Raw genomic sequence first — 24,739 nt, forward strand, 5'->3', positions numbered from 1 at the left:
AATAAACAGACTGCTGGGAGGAACATGATAAAAAATTTAATATAATAGGAAAATAGGTCATATAAAGAAGGAATGAAACAAAAATATGACTCACTCGTTCAACAAAGATCACCATAGCAAATAGCTAAATACAAAAAACACTGAGGATAGACAACAGAAAAAGTAGTGCATGATGTTGAAGGTTGAGCACAGTAACATGTTGAAGTTGAATTTTATTTTTTGCGTTTTTACTTTAGTGGAAGTCTGCAAAAAACATTCACAGTTTTGGTCCAAAGTGGAGACAAATTATGTTTGGAAATAGATTGTGGAGGTCAGTGACTGTGCTTTTATAGAATAAGTGGAAGTAGAGTGCGTAATAAAAGATACACAAGGACCCAAGGACTTATAGTTTTTAATTTCCATGTAAATTAAAAGTGTTTGCAGCTTTGTGAATAGCCTCGGTCTTTACAGCACTGTGACTCTATGTTAAATGCAAACACTAGAAAATTGGGTCTCTGTTCTTTGTAGTCAGAGTAATAAATATTTTCTTTAGCACTATAGCTGAGTTTATCCTTTTTATTCTTTCCTGTCTAGTTCTCTGTCTTTCAGTATAACCGGTTCTGACTCTCCAAAGTGCTGAATAGTTTTATTGTTGAGGGGACTCATTATTTTTTACTGCTGCTATAAAAAAATCTCATTCTAGACTTTTTATTATTCTACCTTGCTTTAATTATAGATTCTCTCTCCTTCTCTCTGTAAAGGTTGAAAGGTTGGCATCTCTCTAAAACTGAAGGCTTGTTCTCCTTCGACCTTCCTTCACCTGGACAAGCGTGGCATTTTTAAGTGTCTCCTGCTCTAAATCCTCCTATGCACATCAGCTCCATGGCTGAGGATGGCATCTCTACCACCCGAGGGTGCATTCAGTACATTTCTAAAGGGTCAAAGCAGTGGATGGGGAGTGGGAAGGAGAGGGGAATGCATATTTGTTTAAGATCTTCAAGAAGTGGCAGCAGTATATCCAAGTCAAGTCAATTATATTGATATCAGTCGAAATTCAGAAATTTGGTTCAGTGATCAGGATTTGTTTTACTCCAGGAACATTAAATAGTTTTTGAAATTCTTGTGACAGTTGAACTTTATTCCTTGATGGAAATGTCTCTTATTAGAGTAGATTGGGTAGTCACGCATAAATCTTCGTAATTTATTTAAAGTTAGAGCATTTCAGAACAAGAGATTCGTCCCAGGAAACGTCTCTGGTAGCATTTCTTTAAAGTTGTGCTTGACTCATTTTAAAATTGGACTGATTGAACTGATTAAACTGACCAGCTAATGTTCAGTGTGAACACCTACTGTATGTCATGGCTATTTCATTGATCCATCATACAGTGTGAGCATAAAAGTTGCATGTTCTGGCCGTTTGCAAAGCTGATAAAAACGTGTGGTGTGAGTTAAGAAGACGCACGAGATTATTAAAACGGTGTTAGTTGAGATGAGGCCTACTGACTTTGGTGATCCCCTGAGTTTTCCTGTAGCGCCACCATGACGTTAACTTTGCTGGTTTTGAGAGAGGGGTAGATTGTTATACAATTTGGTACAGAAATTTGTGTCTCCCACAGGATGTATTCTAATATCTAAACGTTTTTTTCTGGCACCATCATCTGATCATAATGTAAATTTACCTGATAATTTAGTTTATGACCAAAACTACCCGGACAACAGCCTCAGCTGTACTGTGTGTTTAGTGGTAATTGACGTATTATAGCATGCTAAACTTAAATCTAAGAAAGTGAATCCAGTACATGCTAAACATCAGCATGTTAGAATCTTAGCATGTTGACATTAGCATTTAGCTCAAAGCGCTGCTGTGCCAAGTATAGTCTCACAGAGCTGCTAGCATGGCTGTAAAACCTCTTCGCCTTACTCAGTAACTAAGAACAAGACCATTATCTGTTCTTAACCATTAGACATGCATCCGTAAGTATGTGGAGGGATGCGTTTTCATGTGTGTTCATGTGTCGAGGGAGTGTTTTCATTTGTGCATGTATTGACCCACAGTGCTGTCTCGTCTGCCATGCCCTATTTATTCACTCTTACTCTAGCGGACTGTGACCTCTGCTTACAAAATGTCAGTGTTCCACTCTTACATTTGCTTTCTAAAAAGCAGCTCTCTCCTTCTCCTCTGTGCCTCCTATTACTTCTCTGTCCTTCTGAAAACCTGTGCATGCATATTTTCCATCATTTAAATCCCAGATGACTGCTATTTACCACATCTTGATAATGATTTTCTTTCCTTGTATGAGCTGATGTTACAAATAAGGCTAATGTATTCCATATGCTGGAGCAATGTATCGACTCTGTGTAACATGGTATCACTTGTAGTGCTTCAATGATGAAAGAAAGCCCCATTTTAGAATCAATATAACTCCCACTCTTGCTCCCTGCAAACATGACTAGATTTTACTTCTTTAAACAATGTGAGATGGAAAAAAAGTGTCATCTAGACTCAGGGAAGTTCTTTTGAAAGGCATATCCTCTTACAGTACTCAACAGTCTTGTTTTTCTGTTGGTTCTCTGGAGCAGAATTAGTGTTTGTGAAAATGCATAGTTATTTACAAAATGTTAAACCATAAAAAAAAGCATTAACACTAACTTATATGTCACGTTCTCAGTCTCCCACCTCAAGGTGTTTAATTTACATGCATTACATACTATCAGATCCATTGTACTGATCTCTCTCCTGCACAGAAATGCACCAAACTGTATGGTGGAATTTTCTTTTCCAACAGCCTAGGATAGATACGGTAGTCAGTATTCTGTTGTTCTCTTATGTACTGCAGCTGTCCTGAAACTCTTTTGCCAGTCTGTGATTACCACAATCCATTTTGTTTGGCTTTTGCTTACCATGTTATAAAGACTGATTTTGGTACTTTTGAGACTACCTTTGTATCAGGAAGGTTCAGACGTACCAGGAAGATATTTCAAACAGTGTTTTCACTTTGTTCTATTGCAGCCAGCAGCACAAAACCATGCCAAGTTCAGTGTGGGAACGACAAACATCCCTTGTACCCAAGCTCTGAAATGCCAGTAGTGTTATCACACAACGAGGCTCCCACATTTTAGCCCTTATGAGCAGGATTAATTAAAAATAGCACAAAGCCAATGTTAGCGGTGGCCATGTCAACATTGCTAACAAGTCTCCCAGAACTGTTAGCAGCACTAGGAGACTTACAGGAAAGAGGGAGAAAGAGAAAAAGTGACAGATGATAGACAGTGGACACACACACATGCACACGCACATACACAGAGACATACATATATACATCTTAACCCAATAAACAAGAAAAGTAAGTTAAACCAAAAATAAATAGTTAAACGTATGGTGTCCGACTCTTTGGTCCTCAGATGGGAGATGACACAATGTAACAGTGTGAGCAGCCAAAATGTGCAGAACACACACACACACACACACACACGCACACACACACACACACACACACACACACACACACACACACACACACACACACACACACACATGCACAGAAAGGCTACTGGCCCCTAGAGGCTATGTGACCCGTTTTGGTTTGCATGTGGGTAGTACTTTCAAAACTGTTGCTCTGCTTTCCTCTGCTGCCAGTTCTGATGTTGTCAAATTAACATCTTGTAAAGACCCACGTGGTATTTTATTGTTTAGATTTGTGAGGTTTCCAGGCAACCAGTGGAGAGTCCAGAAAGTCAGTGTGGCAAAGAAATAGTGGAGTACACAACCCCCTTGTGCTAAACTAAGCCAAACATCCTCAGGCTATAGCTTCATATTTAACCAATAGTTATGATGTCTGCAAGAGAGCAAATAAGTGTATTTCCCAAAATGCCAAACTAATCATTAATATGAACCATTATATAACAGTGATACCCTATCATAACCATCCCTCTCTTGTTTTCAATAGGTCAGCTGAAGCTGTCAATCGTCCAAGAGCAAGAAGTACTTGTTGTTAGTGGTGAGTCATGTTAAAGGCTGCTCATACAGAGAGACTACACAGTGTGTGCCTGGTTGGTAAAATACTGATAAAATAATAAAGAATATTTTACAGTAATATTAATATAAAATATTGAAAATGCAAATGACAAGTCAACTTATTTGTATAGCACATATGATGTGCAACATATGAGGTAAAATATTTGCTGGGTGCATTAATCTAACAAAAGTGGTTGTTTATTTCGGTCTCCCAGCAACCAAAGCCATGCACCCTCCTATTTCTGTTTGTGAGTCTCTGTCTCCCCTCTCAGCATCTCTTGTGCCCCTGTCATTTCTCTGTGTGAATGGCCATTTACTCATCAGATGTTAAACTAGATGTTTTTCTCTGTATTAGTCTTTGTCCACTCTTTTCTGATTCGTAACACAATCAAGGAAATATATAAATAGCTAATTGTTTCACTTCATTGTACATACAGGAGGGGGGACAGAACATTAAAAACAGCTCTTGAGATAATGCAACTCAGTACAACAGTACTACTAAATACTGTACGTCTTCATAAATTATCATAGAGTCTGACCAGTCTCTCTCTAAACACAAAACCATGTTAAATACATTTGTAAAGAGTGTACTTATTTCAGGGACTGTGGCTGCTGCCTGCCCAGAAAAAAATCATCATATAATACTTGCTTCATCTATGTTTTGTCACCATGGAAAATATGCTCACTCATAGCCTTTGAATCAAAGTGCTTTTGAAGCTTTGGTTGTGTACTGTGTGTGGTTTCTGAGATTTTACATTTGTCATCAAGCGTTGCTGAAGAGTCTTAGGTAATCAGAAATGGCAGTCACCTACTGGGAAACAAAATTGCACAGGTTGGCAACCTCAACCTCAGTGTGCAGCTGGGTGGATCTTCTTATGTAGAGCCATAAGAAAATTACTGGGAGTTTGGTGCATGCCGGTTTGTGGCAAGCACACGCTCGCCCATCTGTCATTCAAAGCGGCACGACCTCAATTATGCTGAACTTTAAACCTTAATAAAATTTAAACAGATGAGTTATATAAAAATTCACTGCCTTTACAGGTTACAGGAGGGCGAAATTAGCTATAAAGACCAAATCGTTTTTTTTTTCCCAGGCTGTAAACAACTTTATTTCTGCTGTGAAGTTGAGTATTTTTGCTTTTGTAGCCTGCCCGTTGAGGAACTGCAGTTTTCAGCCCTGGAGGTTGCCGCTTGGTTCAACTCTATGTAATATAATTTGTACTTTATCTACTTTACATAGTGTAAATTTTGAAATTATATTTATGTGTTATTATACTTACAGTAAATATATATGATAGCTATAGTCAGCAGCTGAGTTTGTGCCATGCGGAAACAACATATAAACAAAATGTGAGTGATTTTATATTGTATTAAGTTGACAGGTTGGATTTGATATAGATTAAATCATCTTCATGCAAGCATCCTGTCTAAAGGTTCATGTAGTTTTTCATCCCATGTGGGGGCGGATAGCTTCTGAAGCCCTGTCATGTACTTCTATTTTCCCTAAGCCAACACCAGTAGGATGGAATCTCATTCGATGCTGTGGTCCAGGATAAAATACCCGCAATAAAATGGCTTTACTGGCAGCAATGAAGACAGAAAAGAAATACATTTGACTAGAGCAACTAGAACAGCTGTTTCTGTCAAGTTTGCAGATTTCCCTTTTGAGTTCTCAGCCACTGGAATTCTTTTAAATCATTTTCACAGTTTGTTATTCCAAACAGTCAAACATCCTCTTATTCCTCCTCAACATATAGTGATTCAACAAGAAACAATGCGTTAATAAGAGTCAGGCAAGCCATATTGAACATGGCAGCCCCTTTTCTACAACCAAATCAGCTTGCCCAGTGCATGTATCAAAAATACTCTTGTACTCTCTAGACCTTTGATATATATACAATAGTAAATAGTCAATAGATGACCTGAAATTTCATCTGCATGTAGTATATGATTAATGTAACTAGAAAGTCAACAGTCTCATGGAAACTGATCTCATGTGATGAGCTATTTGATAATTTTATTCGGTTCTATTTCTATGTATTCACAGTTTTGGAGGCGAGGGGAATGCTGGAAGAGTGCCAGGGGCCATGTGACTCTTATGTTAAGGTATGTACTATTGTACAGAATTATACAAAAAAGCTCATGTTGACACTGTAAGACAATGGTGGAAACTAGACTACCTGTAATTTTCTTTTGCTGTGTTCTTCAGGTTGGCATGTTCCCAGACAGCGATCCTACAGACAGACGGAAGACTCAGATGGTTCCTCACTGTAGGAACCCCATCTTCTTACAAACCTTTTACTTGTGAGTGTTCAGCCAGTTTCTACAAACATTAATTGTCCTGAATGTATTGCATACCATTTTAAGATTTTTTTTAAATAATATTTTGGTTTTGTTGCCATGCCATAAGACAGTGCTGCTTTACTTAGACAGCCAATTCCACCTGGATGTGAGCAATATGTAAATATAAGCATGCTTATCTATGCATTATACCTTTAGCTCTTGATGCTTTTGATCTTCAATGGTCATTGGTGGCAAATAAATGTTTGTGCAGAGTTTCAGTGGGAGCAGGTCATATTGTTAGTTGGTGAATTACAAATATACTTTAAAGGTTTGTCCAGACAGAATGCCAGGTGAGTTTTCACTTTGCGTCATTTGCAAAGTTGTTTATGTGAATTTGAGGTCTAAACTAGGCTAGTTCTCCAGTATTTTCTGTTATTACCCTCAAGTTTCTTCCTGTTTGGATGGCACAAACTGATGCAGACATGTCTGCACTGCGAACGAAAATATGCCTCGCATTATGCCTCAAGACACAGTTAGAATTTGAGACTATCTGACTTACTCTCTCTGTCTCTTGTTTTCAGTGTCGTCAGTGAGGACGACCTTCATAAGAGACTGCTTTTCACGATGTGGAACTCTGACTCCACAACAAGGTACCTGCTGGGAAAGTTGAGCATGGTGACATTGTGGCTCATGGTGATATTGATATGAGAGAGGACAATGAATTAAATGGTCTTTTTTTGAGTTTCTACAATTTAAAGTGTGTGTGTTCCCACGAAGCTGTAACACATTAGTGAGCACACCTCACATGCACAAACACAAACCTTCCTACTAGGTCAACAAAATACCATTTTATAATTAATGCTGCTGCATATAGCTGTGTGTTAGTTTGTGTTTTTGTGTTTATTTGTATGCCTGTGTCTGAATCTGGCAGAGTGAATGTGTTACTCTCGCCTCTCTGCCTCAACAGACTTACACTGAAACAGGGTCATTGCTGGGGATGGAGGACATATGGTCAAATGAGTCACACATTTCTTGTGCTATGTTGTGTTGAGAGGAAAGAAGAAAAGTATCACTATGTGCTTGAAATACTCAAGAACACTATTCTCTTAACATAGTTAATGTGGTTACAGATGAATCTCCATTTATTAGTCCATTTATTTTATTTATTGATTCTCACTGTTTTTAGTTGCGTAAGAACAAAATACCACGTACAGCATGTGTTCTAGAGGATATATACAGATTTACTGTATAGAGTGACAGGCTTAAACCAGTGGTTGAGTTTAGATCATAGAATGATTATAAAGATAAAGACCTTTTTGGGACAGTTTCTGGGACACAGATTAAGAGCGATTTACTCATCTTTGGGAAGCAATTAAGCCTTATTCACACCAAATGGCCACTGGTATTAATTGGGAAAATCCAGTAGGAACATTTGATAAAGCAATATTCTTCTATGATTACAGTTTAAGTTTATCTCTGTTTGTTTGAATATTTATCTGGTTATTTATTTATTTATTTGTTTGTTTTTTAGTATGCTGATGAGATTTTAAGTGTAGCTTTCCCAAAACCTTGACTCATTAAAAGCATTGGGTTCTCTGCTTTCCTTCTGGCAATAGATATAAATTTACTTCAAGATGAAAGAGGCAGACTCTTTCATGTTGTCATTTTATTTGTACAGAATGGGGCCGTCTGAAGGTTATAGTACATATAGATGTATTTAGTAGGCGTTTTTCACATAATTCAAATCCACACAGAGCGATTTCTTATTAAACCAAGGGTTCCCTTTGTCCAGGAAAGACTCTCAGGGATAGCACACATTCATAGCATTCATTCAAAGCAATATTCACATTATTGGACATGAAAGGACTGGTTTGGACCCTGCATTGAATAGAAAATTATGTATCCCCATCTTATTACTCACTACTTCCCTCTAAACTCTGAACCTCCCATACCTTTGAGAGCAAAGGAAGTGACAGGAAAGGAAAGCAGGAAATGCTGTGTGTGTCTTTAAACTTTTAGGATCTTTAACACAATGTATAAAAGCAGCAAATTCAGTTAGGAGATAAAACTGCCAGATCTGTAACAGTCACTAATTTAATTGTTAGGTAGAGATCCAGGTACTCTGAATCTCTGTAGCCAAGATTTTAATGTTAATGGGCTGTGCAAAGTGGCCCGTATAGTATAAGATGTTATCTTATCAGTTCTATACATTTGTACATTCACTGTAGAAGCATCTCAAATAGAGAAAAGGATCTTGTGGAGATTCTTAATGCAGCAAGATTATTTGGTGCCTTTCTCAACTGCAAACTTGGTCACTTGTGGGTTGTTGGAACACATGACCAACTCATGGTCTCTGCAGGAGTGAACTTTACCCCTGCACCATGCATATCCTCCTCAGAGGCCTTTTTTTTCATACAGTCCAGCCTCAAAAGTCATTAAAACGTGCTTATTCGGCTGCTGTGAGGAAGTAGTGGGAGGCAGTGCCTCTTCAGCAAATCTTCTTAAACACCACAGAACACTGGCCAAAGCGCTGCTGTAGCCAGACACAGCTGATTTCTTCGTGAGTGTGAGAAGTCCTGCAATTTGATGGACAGAATGACATAACATACTGCAAAGACAAAAGCAAAAGAAAGACTTAAGTGTTTATTTACACATCCAATCAGACTTTGGGCATTGCCATTATTATATTGCCAAACTCTAAAACTATTTCTGCTTCTGCAGCAGCAACATTAAATTCAAATGAGCGATTTGTATTGCACTTTTGTATTTTTCAGTGTGTATCTGCATGATGGTCCTCTGTTTTTATTCCCTGATCTTCAATCATTTCTTATTTTTATTACCAAAAGATCCACATTTTACCATATGTGTCTTATGTGGACTTCTCAGCTGCCAGTTTCTCAGAAATTTTTTATCTCCAGTAGTAGCAGGCTCTAGGCTTCACAGTATTAGGTTAGTGTTTGACCATGTAACCTTAAAGAGGAAACTAAAAATATGTACAGTATTGTTTGTGACAAAGAATCCATCAGTTTAGCTGTTGCTGTTGTGCATTATTTATTATGTTATCTTTTTATTTGTGGTTATGTACTTAGGCATAGCAGTGTACAGCTCTGCAGAGTACGATTACGTTTTTGGTCATCAAAGGAAGTACATTGGGAATTGGGATTTGGCAACAGGTACTACTTGTTAGCAGGATCATTGTTAGTTTTGGTCTTTTTATGGGAATTGTTTATAATAAAAGCATCACCACACTTATCCTTTCAAAGAAGCAATTGTCTTTCCCTGTAATCCAATTGCTGAAAATACATCGGCCTTACATGGTGCGTCTATTGTACTGTTGGCAGATTATTCTGGTGAAAACGTTTGACCGAGCTGAATCTGGATTTTGTGGTAGAATAGGATATTGTAGACTCAATTGTGTCTTCACAACATTCTGTCAGTGCAGCGCAGCTTTTTCGGTCACTAGTTCTTTCTACTGAGTGGAGCCAAGAAACATTACAGGTGCTCATTTGTGCTGACGGCCAATTTGCCCTCAAAACAGCATCAACAGCTGCATTAGTCCACTCCAGCTGGGAGGTTGTCGAGAACTGTTTTTCTCATGTATGCATAATTAAACACCCCTACCCACTCCGCGCTGCTGCCACCACCACCACACACACGCACACGCACATGCACATGCGCATGCACATGCAAACGCCCATAACTCTGATAATAAATTTGTTCAATGTCAGTTATGTTGACAGATTCATGAAAAATATTTCCCAAGTATCACATTTTTATTACTTTAAACCTTTTATTATTGTTTTGTTTGTCCTTCATTACGGTTTATTGTGCTTCTAACAACACAGATTTCAGCCTAGGCATCGATGTTGTCCTTTCTGTTCAGTTATAAAGGAGTTTGTAGGGTATTCTGGGACAAGATTATATGTGACAAAATCTGACATCAAGATGAAAAACACTGTTAAATTTAAAAAAAATATCCCAATAGCTTGGATTTGGTGTTAGATCTGTTCGATTAAATGCTGTTGGGTCATAAAACACATTTCGTCTGTCAGACCTGAGTTAGATGACATGTCAGCTTTGCTTACGGGTATTCATTGATTTTTATCCCACTTATTTATTCTCTCTGTCTGTCTCTCTGTGTATCAACAGGATGAGTGCACTGCTGGGTTGCATGAGCTTTGGTGTCTGCTCTCTTATGGACACAGACCAGGTGAGTTTGAACACAGAGATTAAAGGTATAAAGACATTCTGTAACAGTGTCCTTAGTTCCCTTTTCAACTTTCACTTATTCTGTGTGTGTGTGTGTGTGTGTGTGTGTGTGTGTGTGTGTGTGTGTGTGTGTGTCCATCCATTAGACCATGAATCTAGGAGTTTAGTTCAGTGTGAATGAATTGCAGTGACCTCAATAGTCGAGAGGAAACACTTTGGGGTTACCAGTGTTACAGCACAGCAGTGTTGCCGCTAGATACTGGAGCGAGACACACTTTGAGTCACTCTCTCTACTGAAATGTAATGGGTCACATACACAAACACATGCCTTTTTTTTTTTTATTAAAGTCTCACTGAGTCTCATGTCTTTCATTTAATAAAATAGAATAAAAATTTGACTAAAAATTATAGTTAATGAAATGCAGTATGATGAGCAGATGATGTTTTACCGCACATTGAGACTTTTGGAACGGAACAGAAAAAGGAATCTTTTCATAAAGATAGTGTACCACATGGCCAGAATATCAACAAGCAGTGCACCTCAACACAAAATATCTATCAGTTAACTGGGGAGAGCTTTGATATCACTGGCACTGTAATGACAACAAGACCCATTTTGTTGTTTTCTGTCACAAAACAACAAAACCCAAAGTCACTTCCTCCTGTCAGTCTTTGTTTGAACTGTTAAAAACACAGAACATCATGTTCTCGTTGCACATTATGTTCCTGAACTGTTGCTTTGGCCTCTGTGCTTGGTATGGGTCTTTGATAGCTGGGCAACATTCAACGTCTGTGAAAATCTAATGGCAATCAATAAAATAGTTGACAGTTGACATTTCAGTCCGGACCAAAGTCGTAGACCGACCAGCCAACCGTGCCACTAGCACGACCAGAATGCACACAAGAACATACACACTGAAACTAGTCAAAAACTGGAAGTAAATTCTTGGTGGGATGAAGCATTTTATTTTCAGACACTTATTACTGACGACTTGTCAGGCAATGTAGAGAGGACAACTTCTCAAACACACAGTGACAGACACAGAAAGGTTGACACCGCTTCTTCTCACACTTGCAAATCATAATATAGAACAACACTTAGCCCTCAGTCTTTCTTCCCAAACTGTCCCAGGTGATAGCAGATAAATGCGAGGTCCAAGAGTTCAGTGTTGCTCTTTGGCTGAGTTAGAAATAATAGGTTCTCCTCAGCTGTACAGTATATGCACATACCTGCTTTTCTTAGCTCTTTCTCTCCACTGTTTAATTATTCAGCTCTAATATATCCAACTGTCTTTCCTCTGCCTTTGCAGATGTGCATATTTTTTTCTTGCAGTGTACCACATTTTCCAATTTAAAACAAAGTACATATTTTAGTGGTTAGTGCAGTAACCACTGCAAATGGTATGTAATGCTTCAGCACATGTGTGTTATTACATTATTTAGCTTGCATTTGTATGTTCTTTGAAGACAATATAAAGACAGGAAAGTAGATATATTCCTTTTACTTTACACAAAAAGGATATAATGAAAGCACAGTAAATATATGATCTGTCTTAGAGGAAACAGAGAACCTGTATGATCATTGTGGTTACAGCACTAATGAGAAAACCCCACATCAAAAGAAGCAACAACTTTTGCCCATAAAATATGGGCTTCATCAGTTCCTGTACTTGCCGGACCAGTTGTTGCAATTAGCGGCTCTTCACCAGTAGAGCAATGAGTCCTAATGAACCCTAAAATCTGAGCTCTTTGTGAAGTAGAAAAATAGAAGTATCCCGGTGATGTAGCGGTTTAAACTGCATAATACAACGTACAGAAAAACTCTAATGTTGCCCAAGCCAAGAGATTTGTTTAGTCTGAAAAAGTTTGTTAAAAAGATCAGTATCTGCTTTTAATTTTATTTCTCTGACCAAGACTTTAAAGTAGAACCAAGTCTTTCAGATTGAATGACACAGAAAATGGTATTTGCATTCAGTTAGTTGGTGTTTTTATTATTACTATGATTGTTTTTTCTCAGACTACTGAGTCGCTAACTATTAAAGCTTAATTTGGTTTTTTGAAGTAAAATTAGGAAAACAAACATGAACACAGCTGCAGATTTACAAAACCACTTGTCTCCTCTTAAAGTCACTCCAGTAAGTCTTTTCTGTAGTTTCAATTAACATCCACATCAAGAAAGAAAACAAACAAGGGGAATAAATTATATTTTAGTCAGGCTGATGGCTTCCTTCCTCTAACATTTATCCCAATGAATATTTAATTGGCTTAATATGCTAATGAGGGACATTTAGCTTTGAGTCACAGGGAGTTATGTCTTTTCATCCCCTCCACCACATCCGTTATTCTCTACTTTTGTTATTTTTCATTCATCTCTTCCTAGAAACCCATTTCAGTATCCGTCCACTGTGTTCTTATTTTACTTCAGAGGCATTTGGAGCTTATGAGTGTTAGCTATTATTTTTTACCTAGTTTGCTTGCTTGTCACATGTCGTCGTTTGTTTGCACCCTTTTGTCACTTCAGCTTTTTGTTTTCTTTTTCATCTCCTGCATTCTCTTTTTATCTCTCTCATCTATCTACCTCCTGACTAACAGCTCTTTTTGCCCCACTCTTTCCCCCTTTGTCACATGTGCATGGTAATATTGAACGATGTTGTAAATCCCTCACTGATTTTCAGGACATATGCCCTCCCCTCCCCCTTCTCAAGTTCCCTGCGCGTCCTCCCCCCTTGTCCCACAGCCTGCAGAAATCTGTCCACTCAGATAAGATGCTTTTAAAATGGAGATTATTGTCACTGTCCATGGCGTCACATTATTTAGTACAAAAGAAGAGGATGGCGCTGTGTGCGTGTGTGTTAGTGTGTGTATGTCTGTGCGCGCACGTGTGTGTTTATGTCTGTGTGTGTGCTGTAATGAATGTGTGATAGAGTAAAATGATGGCGGGGCTTATGACAGGGTTTTCACGTCCTTGTTTGCAAGACTGTGTCCACATCATCGGGATTACAAATCAGACCCCCTCTGCTACAGCCTGCACAGCTTTATGTAACACACGTACAGTAGTGGTAAACACACAACACACATGTACAGACACACACACACACACACACACACACACACACACACACACACACACACACACACACACACACACACACACACGCTCACACACACCATCTGGCTCACAGGGCAGAAGTGGGGGCATCAGCTGCTGGAATAAACTAAAGCATTGTGAGTGGTGTGTGTGTGTGTGTGTGTGTGTGTGTGTGTGTGTGTGTGTGTGTGTGTGTGTGTGTGTGTGTGTGTGTGTGTGTATGTGTATGTATGTATGTGTGTGTGTGTGTGTGTGTGTGTGTGCGCAGTGTGTGCAGTGTTTGCAGGCCTGGAGGAGCAAGCAAATTGAGTCTGTGTGTGTGTTTCTATTGTGTGTTTGTGTTTCTGTACATGTTCATGCGCGCACAGTGGATTCATTTTAAATGTAGTACTCATTAGGTTGAATCCCCAAGCTTAAAGTCAGCACTCATGCATACTCACACATACACAGACGCACTCACACATATATAGTCAGTCTTTGTGTTTGTGCTGTAGGAGGTTCATGGATGGTACTACCTTCTTGGGGAAGAGCTGGGGAGAAAGAAGCATCTTAAAGTGCCCACACAGCACAACTACCACACCACTGGTAAGTTAACTTAATCATTAATCGGTAATCAATTAATCAGGTCCCTTTTGTTTAGAACGGGGCATCAAACCATGATACTTTTGGAGAACTCACTGAAATGTGGATAATGAACATCGAAATTTGTCATTGAATGCTTTGATGCGATATATCTTCATATAAATTTCATACTGTATAACAGCATATAAAAGGATGAAATCAAAATTGCATAAAAAGATACAAAAGACATTGTTTGAGAGTCAAATAAATGTTGAATAAAAATGGCAACTGTAAAGATACAACTTAACTTAAGTACAGTAAGTAAAAGCCATATACATTTTCTCAAATGTTTGTGTGTGCCTGGAGTGTGGCAGGCTCGCGGCTTTAATCTTTATCAGTCTTTGTGCTGGGAGGTGGGGCGACTGGGAAGTGAGGGATTAAGAGAGGGAAAGAGAGAGGGATTGGGTGAACAAATGAGGGAAAGACAGAGAGAGTAGGGAGGGAGGGAGGGGTCTGGTCGAAACTCTGACGCGTCACAGTTGCCAGAGAGAGAGAGACACAGAGAGAGAGAGAGAAAGAGAGAGAAAGAGAGAGAGAGAGCGAGAGAGAGAGAGAGATAGAGAGAGACGGAGCTCTCCTATACCATTTGCTGCTGGAGTGGATCTCCCTTCACACACAGACACACACCCACCCAACTCCACACACATACACACACACACACACACCCCCACACACACATAGACACATCTGTTTGGAAATTTATTTTTCTTCTCTCCACCTTGGAGTGCTCTTTCTTTTCCTACTTATGTTTGCACTCACTTGTAGTTTCACGTTGGTGGTGGTGGTGTGTGTGTGTTGGAGTTATGCTATGCTTCTGTGCCAGCCATAAGGGCAGCCTAGACTAGGTGAGTACTATGTTTGTGTTATCATACTTGACTCTACTCACTGCACAGCAAAGCAGCAAATTTACAGTGTGGACTGAAGTGTTTTGAGGATGCTATAGGAATGTGATCTCTTCTGAGTCCTTTTTGTCTATTGCACTCTTTCTCTCTCTTCTTCTTCTTCTTCTTCTTCACTGTTTTATCTTTTTTTCATCTTGTTGCCCGTTTCTTCCTCCTTAGCTTCTTCTATCTATATATTTTTCCTCTTTGTGCTTTTATTGTTGCTGACATTAAAACTCCCTTTGTTACGCTGCTAATCTGTCAATTCTCGTCTAATTTGCTATTGCTAAGCTAAATTGGTCACAATTGCTTTCCATGGAAGACCCCTTTAAGAAGCTTAGTTTACCCTCTCAGAGGATTACTTACAGTATGACCCCACGTTTTTGTACACACACATGAACATATGCAAAAACACTTCACATCAGCACACGCTGACATACACATATTTCCACATACACTTTTTTTTCTCTCTCCGCGACCCCAAAGCTCTCAGCACCATCGACTTTCCTTTGCTTATTCCCGTCATTTCATTCTGGGTTTTGAGAATTGATGGTGATATCATAAGACGTTAGCTTACCCATCCCAATTTACACTGCTTGGCTGAACTAGGCTAATCTACCTCATACAACTTTAAAATTAGTTCTATGCTTCTGTAGATGGAACTGGGACAGAGGTATCAGATTGGACAAGAGTCAGCCAGCAGGAAACCATTATAAGCCTTGCATGAGGGGATCCTGACTTGTACTCAAGGGTTACAGAGGCAAGTAGCTCTTTCAGCTGTGGGATGATAGGCTGGAAGATGTTTAACTATAATATAAAATTATTAATAATAGCTATAATAATAATAATAATAATAAAGCAGCTGCTTAGAAAGTGCAATAAAGGAAAATTTAAGTTCATTAATTTCACAGGATGCCAAGGCAACAAAAGAAAAAGCTGCATGTTTAGCTGTATTAATGGATGTAGAATGTTTTCATCTTTCCCAGTGGCAGTACTGCCCCATTACTGTCTCATCTGATCCATGTGTGTTTGTGTGTAGGAGTGGGGGTGCATACACATGCATGCACTTCTGTGTTGCCAGCTGGCAGAATGTAGGCCATGGAGGCAGTGCTGCACCATGACATGCACTAACATGGAACTGACCAAAATCTCATTCATTGCAATATCACTCAGTGTGTGTCGACCCTCTCTCTCTCTCTCTCTCTCTCTCTCTCTCTCTCTCTCTCTCTCTCTCTCTCTCTCTCTCCTTGTTTGTCAGTATTTGTGTGTTTATTATCTTGGTTCTGAATAACCTTGAGCTGTCTTTTCCATCTCATGTCCTCCCATCTCACCTGTAGTTTTATTCACCCTCCTCTCTCTGTTTTCTCAGACATCACTGTTACTCTGGCATCTTTGTCATTTCTCATTTAATCCCCAGTCCATCTTGTGTACTCTGGTACTGTGGCAAAATGCAATAAGGCATTTACTAAACAAACAATTCAATGCAACACTAACTGCCAACCTATAGAAGTCCATATTTTGCAACTTATACAGCATATCTTCACAGGAAGCCCCTTAAATAACGGAGTTAGTAGGGGCATACCGGGGGCTTGGCGGGCTCACCATGCTCTTGTAATGCTTTGGATTCAAGGGCAATTAATATTTTTTTCCTCTTGTCATCATGCCTCTTCTCTAACTCTTTCTGTTATGAAGCTATGACACAAGATTTCTACCATGTGTTTGGGTTTCTGAATAAATGAGCAAGCTGCTGAATAGCTGACTTGAAAAAATATTCATTCTGAAAAGAAAAAATGTGCTTTTTAAAGTTAGTTGAGTGAAACAAAAAAACCCCCACAATTTATCTAACATTTGTGCTGCCAGTGAGCAAGACAACACTAGATGAATATCAGGGGGTGGATATCGTGCTACTCACAGACTTTTTTCTTTTTTCATTTGTAATGTCAAACTCACAGTAACATTTGTGCTCTCTTTGAGTGCTCAGGATGGGCTGCTCATTAGGAGCTGTAGTTGGTTGTGTGTGTTTGTTGATTTGTTGGTTTGTTTGTTTTTCTGGTTTTCTGGTTTTTGTGCAGTGCTTAGGGGAATTAAGATATGCACTGTTTGTGTAGGCACTATTTTAGAGCACTATGTAAAGGAAGTGCACTTTCCCTCAAGTCACACAAGGGTGAAACAGGTGACTGTAGTGAAATGAACCCAAAATGCAAACCAGTAACACGTTGTAGATGCAAATGATGTGAGAAATTGAATTGTTCTAAATACACGCAGAGAGTATGATTATAATAATTACATTAAATTGATTGTTCTTCAAGATCATGATGAGAAAACATCTTAGAGTTAAGATTAGACAATAAATAGTTAGAAATAAGATTGGGTATAGGATTAGATAGGCAAACGTACTAAGTGGAAAGGACATTTTTGGGGTTTGGTTAGCCTCAAATTTGTCAAGATTAAATGAGATAAACTTTAGGTAAAACACCAAGCATCGCTCAGAGTCAACAATCATCTTGTTAAGGAGTTGAATTCAACTTAACTTAATTGAGTTAAAACAAAACACACTAGGCAGTCTTTTTTTATAGTTCTTTTTCAGTGGAAAAACGCACATGCAGAGAGCATGTTTTACCTGTATATTTGCATTTTAAGACAGTATTTCCTTTTTATGTAGTTCCGACAAAGTAAGCAAAGTCACAACTATTTAAATAACTTATCTGACAGCTACACTGTCATAACAATAATAATAATGATATCATTATATAACATAACACACAAATATCATCTGGTGAAGTCTTTCACTGGTTTGCTAGATTGATCCACGTTAATGTCCACAAACTCTCTCCAGAGGTGCACCATTTGGATCAGTGTGTCTGACTAATCCTGCACTCAGAGACCTGTGCCAGTTCAGAGTCAGGACAGTGCCAGGCCAAAATCCCTGAGGGCAGAATTATGTTGGACTAGCAGCCCGTCTACACATGATGTGGCATCATCCTGACCTAATGAGAAGGAAACATAGTTGGATTGTTGCATACATTATGTGCAGAAACCTCTTCTGCTCAACAAGTCTTATGAAAAGGTCAAAACCGGCAATGAAGTGATTCTATTACTAAGTTCTACTTGTGTAGCCAAATCCTGATAAAGGTCATTCCTCTGTGTCGTTGACCTCTATTGTTAAAAACACATCAGTGAGTCACACACGGGTGTCATGTTGCTTCATTACAATGAACATGGGTACATGGGTTTATTTTGAGTCAATCCCAGATACACCCTGCTGCTATTAATACTCACTAGAGCACCAAAAGAAGCACCAAACAAAAACAGGATTTATTCCCGTTCAAGTAACATTTGATAAAAACTGCAGTGTCAAGCTGATTTTAGGAAATTATTAGGAAATTATTTTTTTTAATATTTTTTTTAAAATGAAAGTATTTATTTCCCAACCACAGCAGGATCTAATGGGCTTGGGACTGAGTGCTACACACAGGCTGGAGAAGTCAAAATGTACTAAAATTTGGACACACAATATTAAATATATACAATCCCTTTATATTGTAGACCTTTGACACACCATAATGACAGGGCCATGTCAAAGAAAATGTGTCTTTTCACAGAAAGAGCTATCACAAAACATGTAGACAGAAAAAGAGGTGATATCTCTAAATATCAGACTGTTAGAAGTCATTCTCTTTTTCTTCTCTAGTACCACTGTGGCTCAGACAGACTTTCCTCTTTCCTCCTACAACAAAACCTATCCACTGAGCGTTGACAGCTAATTACACTGTAGGGCTACAGTAGAAAGGCTGCCGTCTAAACTTTGCTAAATGTGCGTGGAGAAGCTGAAAAAGAACGACTGTGCATGAGTGACAGCCAAACAACATTTCTGTTATAAGGAGTGACAGGGCAATTAGCGTTAATTTTCAGGACACATCTCTGTATGATGCACTTTCAGAGACCTCTTTTAAACTACAGGAAATACTGTACAAGTACAGCCCTTAAATGCTGAGACACTATTCTCTAAGTGTGTAAAATGAACATTTATAGCTGTTTTGCACATGCTGTTCATGTGTAGATTCTTAAAAAAGGAAGAGAGGAAAGGAAAACACAAAATTCACATTTTTTTTGCAATGATTTTTTATTCTATTTTCAAATTTCCACAAATACTTAAAGCAGCAGAAAAGATTTAGGATAAACCGCGTTTATTCCTGTAATAAATTAATTACACATCAGAGGAGATTAAAAAAGATTAATTTCTCTTCATTAGTATAGATGGTCATTGGGTTGGTGGGCTATTTTTTGGAGATTAGGTATATCAGCCCATCTGTGCACTTTGTACATAAGCATATTTTTTGTGTCTGTGAATTTATTACTGATGAACGAAAAAAGCGAGTGTTCCCAGAAACTCTGTTAGCTCTGCTTTTTTGGCTTGCGTAGTGTGTCAGTAGAGACAACTGACCCACAGTGACATGTACGTGTGTGTGTTTTTGACCATGGCTAATGCATTTCCCTCCAATAAGCTGACGATGTGGGTCAGGTGGTCCCCATATGCGTGAAAGCAAAAAATAGCAGAACAGCCATTGGGCTTGTGCTTGAAAAGTATGTCATCTGCTTCATACACACATTTGTTTCACTACTCATAATGGACGAATTGGGACTCAGACATACTGTACACACACAAATAAACACTGCCTGGCCTTTCCAGATGGCAAGCTGTGCCTTTAAATCAGCAGATTAAAATGTACACTGTGTGATTAACATATATGGAAGTGGTGGACAGGGACACGGAGGAGGGGGTATTTTTATATTGTTAAGTAGTTCTGGTAAATACTGGCAGTGTGTGTGTGTGTATATATATGTGCGATCATGTGAGACAATGTGTTGATGAGGAAATGTCTGACATGGCATGCATCTGATGCTTTCTGTGAAGGGTAATATTGACCCCGGGCTGATATCCACTTGATCTGAAGTGAAGCATTTGACCCAGTAGCTCTCATCTCTCTACTACTGTGTTGCACTTTCTGTTCCTTTGACATCGTCATTACAGTGTTATCACAATATGATAGAATATTATTATTATAGTTATAATGCAACTCATGGCTATGGATTTCAGATCATGGAAACTGTTATGAACAACTTAAATTACTGGTCTGTAAAGAGAGAAAAAAAAAAACTCAAGCATGTCTGACTGCTTTTTGTGTTAGCATTCAAATGTAACTTCTCTGCTTCTCAATTGAACAATATACTCAGCTTCAACAAACTTAGTTCATTGTTAAAATAACTTCCTCTATTTCCCAAAAATGGTATGTGTATTTGAATCTTGCAAATACTGATTGATAATATTCCAGTATAGTATAGTGAGCTTATTTAAAGGCCCCTGCACATCCACACATATGTTTTCACTTATTCTGGCTGGTTAGACCTCTGCTCAGGCTGACGTTGGGTGGAAGTATTTGTGAGATCAGCAAACTTTATGAACCCTCTCTTTTTCACAAAAGAGATTTCACACAAGGAAAAGCACAAGTATAATTAATAAAATGAATGATGGCTGAATTCCATTTATTCAGTTTCAGGCTCCTTGTTCACTCTGGCTCACTGTCACACTGTCATGGCTTATTGAGACACTTAGATAGAACATAGCCATTGTTAATGTTTGATCTACTATGACTGGCTTCTAAATGTTTTCAGGGGACAAGGCCTATAACAAGGTGTAATCTCCAACCTAACCAGTGCAACAAAACTAATAGGATGGTCACATCGATGTCAATCAAACACAGTCTGTACACGCCTGCGCAGTCCTCAGAAGAAGTCTAATCAGGAACAATAAAGAAGTAATATTTTATCCTCTGCACAAGACATCTCTAAATGAAGAACTAAACCAGATGACTGACAGCAGAACTAACACAAGGAGCTTTGCCTTTGAAATGAAAAACTTTGATTGATTCTGACCTTTTTCTTTTCTGTCACATTTTGTAAAGAAATATATTGTAAGTCTTGCATGAGCTGCACATTCAAAGAGAAAAGATGTTACAACAAAGAATACACTGGAATGGGTTTTCAAATTTTAAATAAGTGCTTGGTGGACCTCATTTTCTGACTGAGACAAAAGAATCTTTGAGAATGTGATGCATTGTTAGGAAACTCTAAATACATCTGTTGGTGATTGACCACAGGAACATTTTGTCCTCTGGAAAAGTAAGGGGTGATCGGGGTGGGAGTGGGGGGGGGGGGGGGCATCCACTAGTCAGTTCAGAAGACAACCACAGAGGATGCTGGCACGTCTACTATCCAAACTCTGTGCCTCACAAGCATGAATCTCTGCAGACGGCAAACCACCAAATAGCATAGTCTTTAATCTCCAGTGGGTGGACACTTCCATGTGTTAGGGTCAGAGGCAATGAACCTAGGCGGCTGAAAGTCGTCATGGACACAAAGTAAATTAGAATCAGTTTCCTGATGGGCAAACATGTTGAGCCTGCAGTAGGTGGGCGGAACTAAGTCGGCTCGTCTGGGGGTGAGTGTGACTGCCAATAAGGGGTGCACTCATGTGGAAAACGAGCATATTCCTATCCTGCTCCGCAGATATTCATATCATGTGTCACAGCACATACTGACAGTTCAGTGTGAATGACACATCATTTCACACCATATCATGCATACGTAGGAGAATAAAATATCTTGTATCATATTTTTTCATATTTTAGATAGTCAAGTTGTCAATATTCTGAAAAATTAAAAGGTTCTATACAGTATACTGTAGGTTATATGCTTAATATTCTTAATACATAGGAAGGAGATTAAGACGTGTATGTAAAAGGAGCATAAATGAGCCCTTAGTTTAGAATAAATGAACAAAGCTGCACTAGAAATACTGCATATTATTCTATGAAACTATTTCTGCTCTTATAACCAAATGATCAACCTGATGAATTGATAATGTTTGAAGTTGGGGAATTGATGAATTTGGTATTCTCTCAGCCTGGATATGAAATTCCATCCCCGTCTTTTTCTATTTCTATGCTTGTTCTCTTCAAATCCTTTGTACAAATCCCTATCAGGGACAATCATACAACACATTGAGTCAACAGACAGGAGACATAATCCTTTTTGGCTATTCTGCCTTGCTCAGGACAGAAACAGGAGCTTAAATGCATCAGCCACAACCGTCCGGCTAATGAGAATGCCCAAAAGTCATCACATTATCATGTTCCATGTAGTATCATGGCGTAAATGAAAACGTCCCTCAGAGGTTGCTTCGGTCAGGCATAAGCAGGGCACAAATATCTCTCATGTTCAATGTTACTCTTGTGTCATGTTTGAAATGTATTTGGCTTTGGGCTGTTACTGTGCAGCTAACTCAAGCATTTCAAAATCCATTCCTGCCAGGGATCAAACTGTGTGTGGTGAACATAACCTGTACATAACCTGTGCATCCATTCACAAGCTAGATGTTTGTATTATAATATGCATGTTTGTCCTACTTTTGCGCTCTCTTTTGCATGACATAAAAGGGTTGGACAAAATAACAGGAACGCCTCATAATATTGAAATTTTGATAAAAACTATATAATTGATGCTTGTTCTATTCAGTTTCTGTTGACACTGACAGCTATGTTAAATTCATATGATATTTGAGGCTATAATGTGTGGTGGTGTGTTGGATTGCATCAGATTGTAATATGTTCCTGGATGTTCCTGGGATAAATATATTGTAAGGATCAGATCTAGACCTATTTAAGGCAGAATGACGGGTTGAATCCTGTAGGCCATCTACATGATTTTTACAGTGGAACAGGTGCATATACACTTCCACATAATCAGGAATAACCCAGCATAGTTACTTTCATAGCATCCCGTAGTTGTTGTCCAGATGATTCTGAGAGAGGAAGCTATAACTCGCTGTTAGTTGTGAAATGAAATCACTTGTATTCATGTCACCCTTCTCCCAGTGGGTGACACACTTGCTTGTAGTAGTAGAGTGTAGTAGTAGAGTGGCTGATGTTCTGCATCAGCTAATGGGGATAAAATCCTAAATTATAGTGGCTCAGTTTTCATTAGTATCCCCAGTGTCTCTCAGTCAATCTGGTGGTTGAGGACACGACTTGTTTCCCAGGCACAGCGTGGTGGCAACAAAAGTTTAACAAACAAGTCAACAATTCCTGACAATGACTGATAGATTTATTGTGTATGGATGACTGGTTGGTCTGGTGGATTTAGTGGATTATCCTGAAGGCCTGTGGTGATAATCTTCATCCTTTAGTGTTCCCATAAACTTGACGTAAGATGTGGAGTATCTGACCTCTGAAAATTGATGGAAAAAGAAAAGCACTTTGATCTACACACAGTTATCCTGTTTGATGGATGGAGATGATCTCCATAGACTTGCGATAGATTTTTATTTATTTTTTTAAAATGTTTGCTGCATTCAAAAAACTGCGCATGGAATAGACCTTTAAAGGAGTCACTGTAAAGTTAAACACTGAGGAAAGTTAGCACATTTTGAATGTAATCAATAGGATGACAGCACAGGATGGGTGTTCTAATAGTTAAAGAAACAACCTGCACACACTTTTTGCGGATGCTGATTCATTTTCTTCAGTCTACATAACAGTTTGGACTCAAAGTATAACTTTTACACAGTGCACAATAACAGCCAACCTGATCAAAGAGAACATATAAAAGAACTCAGCTGGAGCCAATATTTTCAGCTGCAGTACCCACTCAGCGTCTCTTTTCTCTTCTTGAGGATCAATTTGTCTGTTGACCAACAAAAACACCTTCAGGCACAAGACTTGATTCAGTCTTTCAGCCTAGTGATGAGCTGCCCATTTGCTCATGTATTTACCAAAAAGAGCTACAACGCAAATGATTTTGCAAACCGAAACACTACTTGTGTGTGAAGTAGTGAAGTACTGAAGTGTGAATGCGCTAATTGATACATCGGGAGAACTAAACTCATTAAAGATAGTCAAGAGGAACTCAAATATACTGTCTGCACTACCAGTGCAAACCAATATTAAAAACCTGAAATAATAACAAAAGAAATAAAACAAAAATATTGATAACCTCATTAACCCAAAGCAATATTCATCAGTCATCACTACACTTTAGTGTAGATGTTTGTAATTTCACAAACATCTACACCAAAGACAAGCTTAATGGATGTTTTGCACAGACCGTAGAGACACACAGAGGTAACATCTTGATCTCGTAACCACTACTTTTATAAAAGTAGTAGTATAAAAGTTGAAGTTTGAATTCTGTTTTTTTCCTATTTATTCTTTTTCCGACTTTGTCAGTTACTGGAGCGTCATATTTCAAATGTGAACAAACAGGATGGAGCTGAAATAAATAAGCAGAATGAATAAGCAGCTGAAATAAGCAAACAGCAATCACGAAATCTGAGCCTGGTAGGCTGAAACACTTGTCCACCAACAAAGTAGTTGCCACACTTACCTCTAAAAGGTTCTTAATACCTTATTAGTGGAATAGTACAGTTTTAAACTGCCCCCATAATGCAAGTGAGTTTAGCTATTTACACCTTAAAGGTACCATGTGAGGTTTTTGCATTTTTTTAATAAGTGGGTTCCTGTTTTGTTTGCATTCTCACCATTCATTGGTGGTAAGGCACCAAGAAAGGCAGAAAAATGCCAACATAGGCAGTGAAGAAGAAGACTG

General features: G+C 38.6%; 1 protein-coding gene across 3 annotated transcripts in view; it reads left to right on the plus strand.

Moving 5' to 3' along the window:
- The window catches only part of rgs3a (regulator of G protein signaling 3a), a 144,611-nt gene that overhangs the window by 10,132 nt on the left and 109,740 nt on the right, over positions 1–24,739 (plus strand). Inside the window, exons 3-8 of one of the 3 annotated variants that reach the window (XM_056403040.1) lie at positions 3,927–3,977; positions 6,042–6,100; positions 6,204–6,298; positions 6,859–6,927; positions 10,427–10,487; positions 14,069–14,159. In XM_056403040.1, the coding sequence (XP_056259015.1) occupies positions 3,927–3,977; positions 6,042–6,100; positions 6,204–6,298; positions 6,859–6,927; positions 10,427–10,487; positions 14,069–14,159 (426 nt within the window). Of the gene's footprint in view, positions 1–3,926; positions 3,978–6,041; positions 6,101–6,203; positions 6,299–6,858; positions 6,928–10,426; positions 10,488–14,068; positions 14,160–14,809; positions 15,041–24,739 lie in introns of those variants that run through there. The other 2 variants (XM_056403041.1, XM_056403043.1) reach the window with 2 other exon arrangements.

The sequence above is a fragment of the Seriola aureovittata genome, chromosome 18, assembly GCF_021018895.1.
Source record: "Seriola aureovittata isolate HTS-2021-v1 ecotype China chromosome 18, ASM2101889v1, whole genome shotgun sequence".
NCBI lineage: Eukaryota > Metazoa > Chordata > Actinopteri > Carangiformes > Carangidae > Seriola > Seriola aureovittata.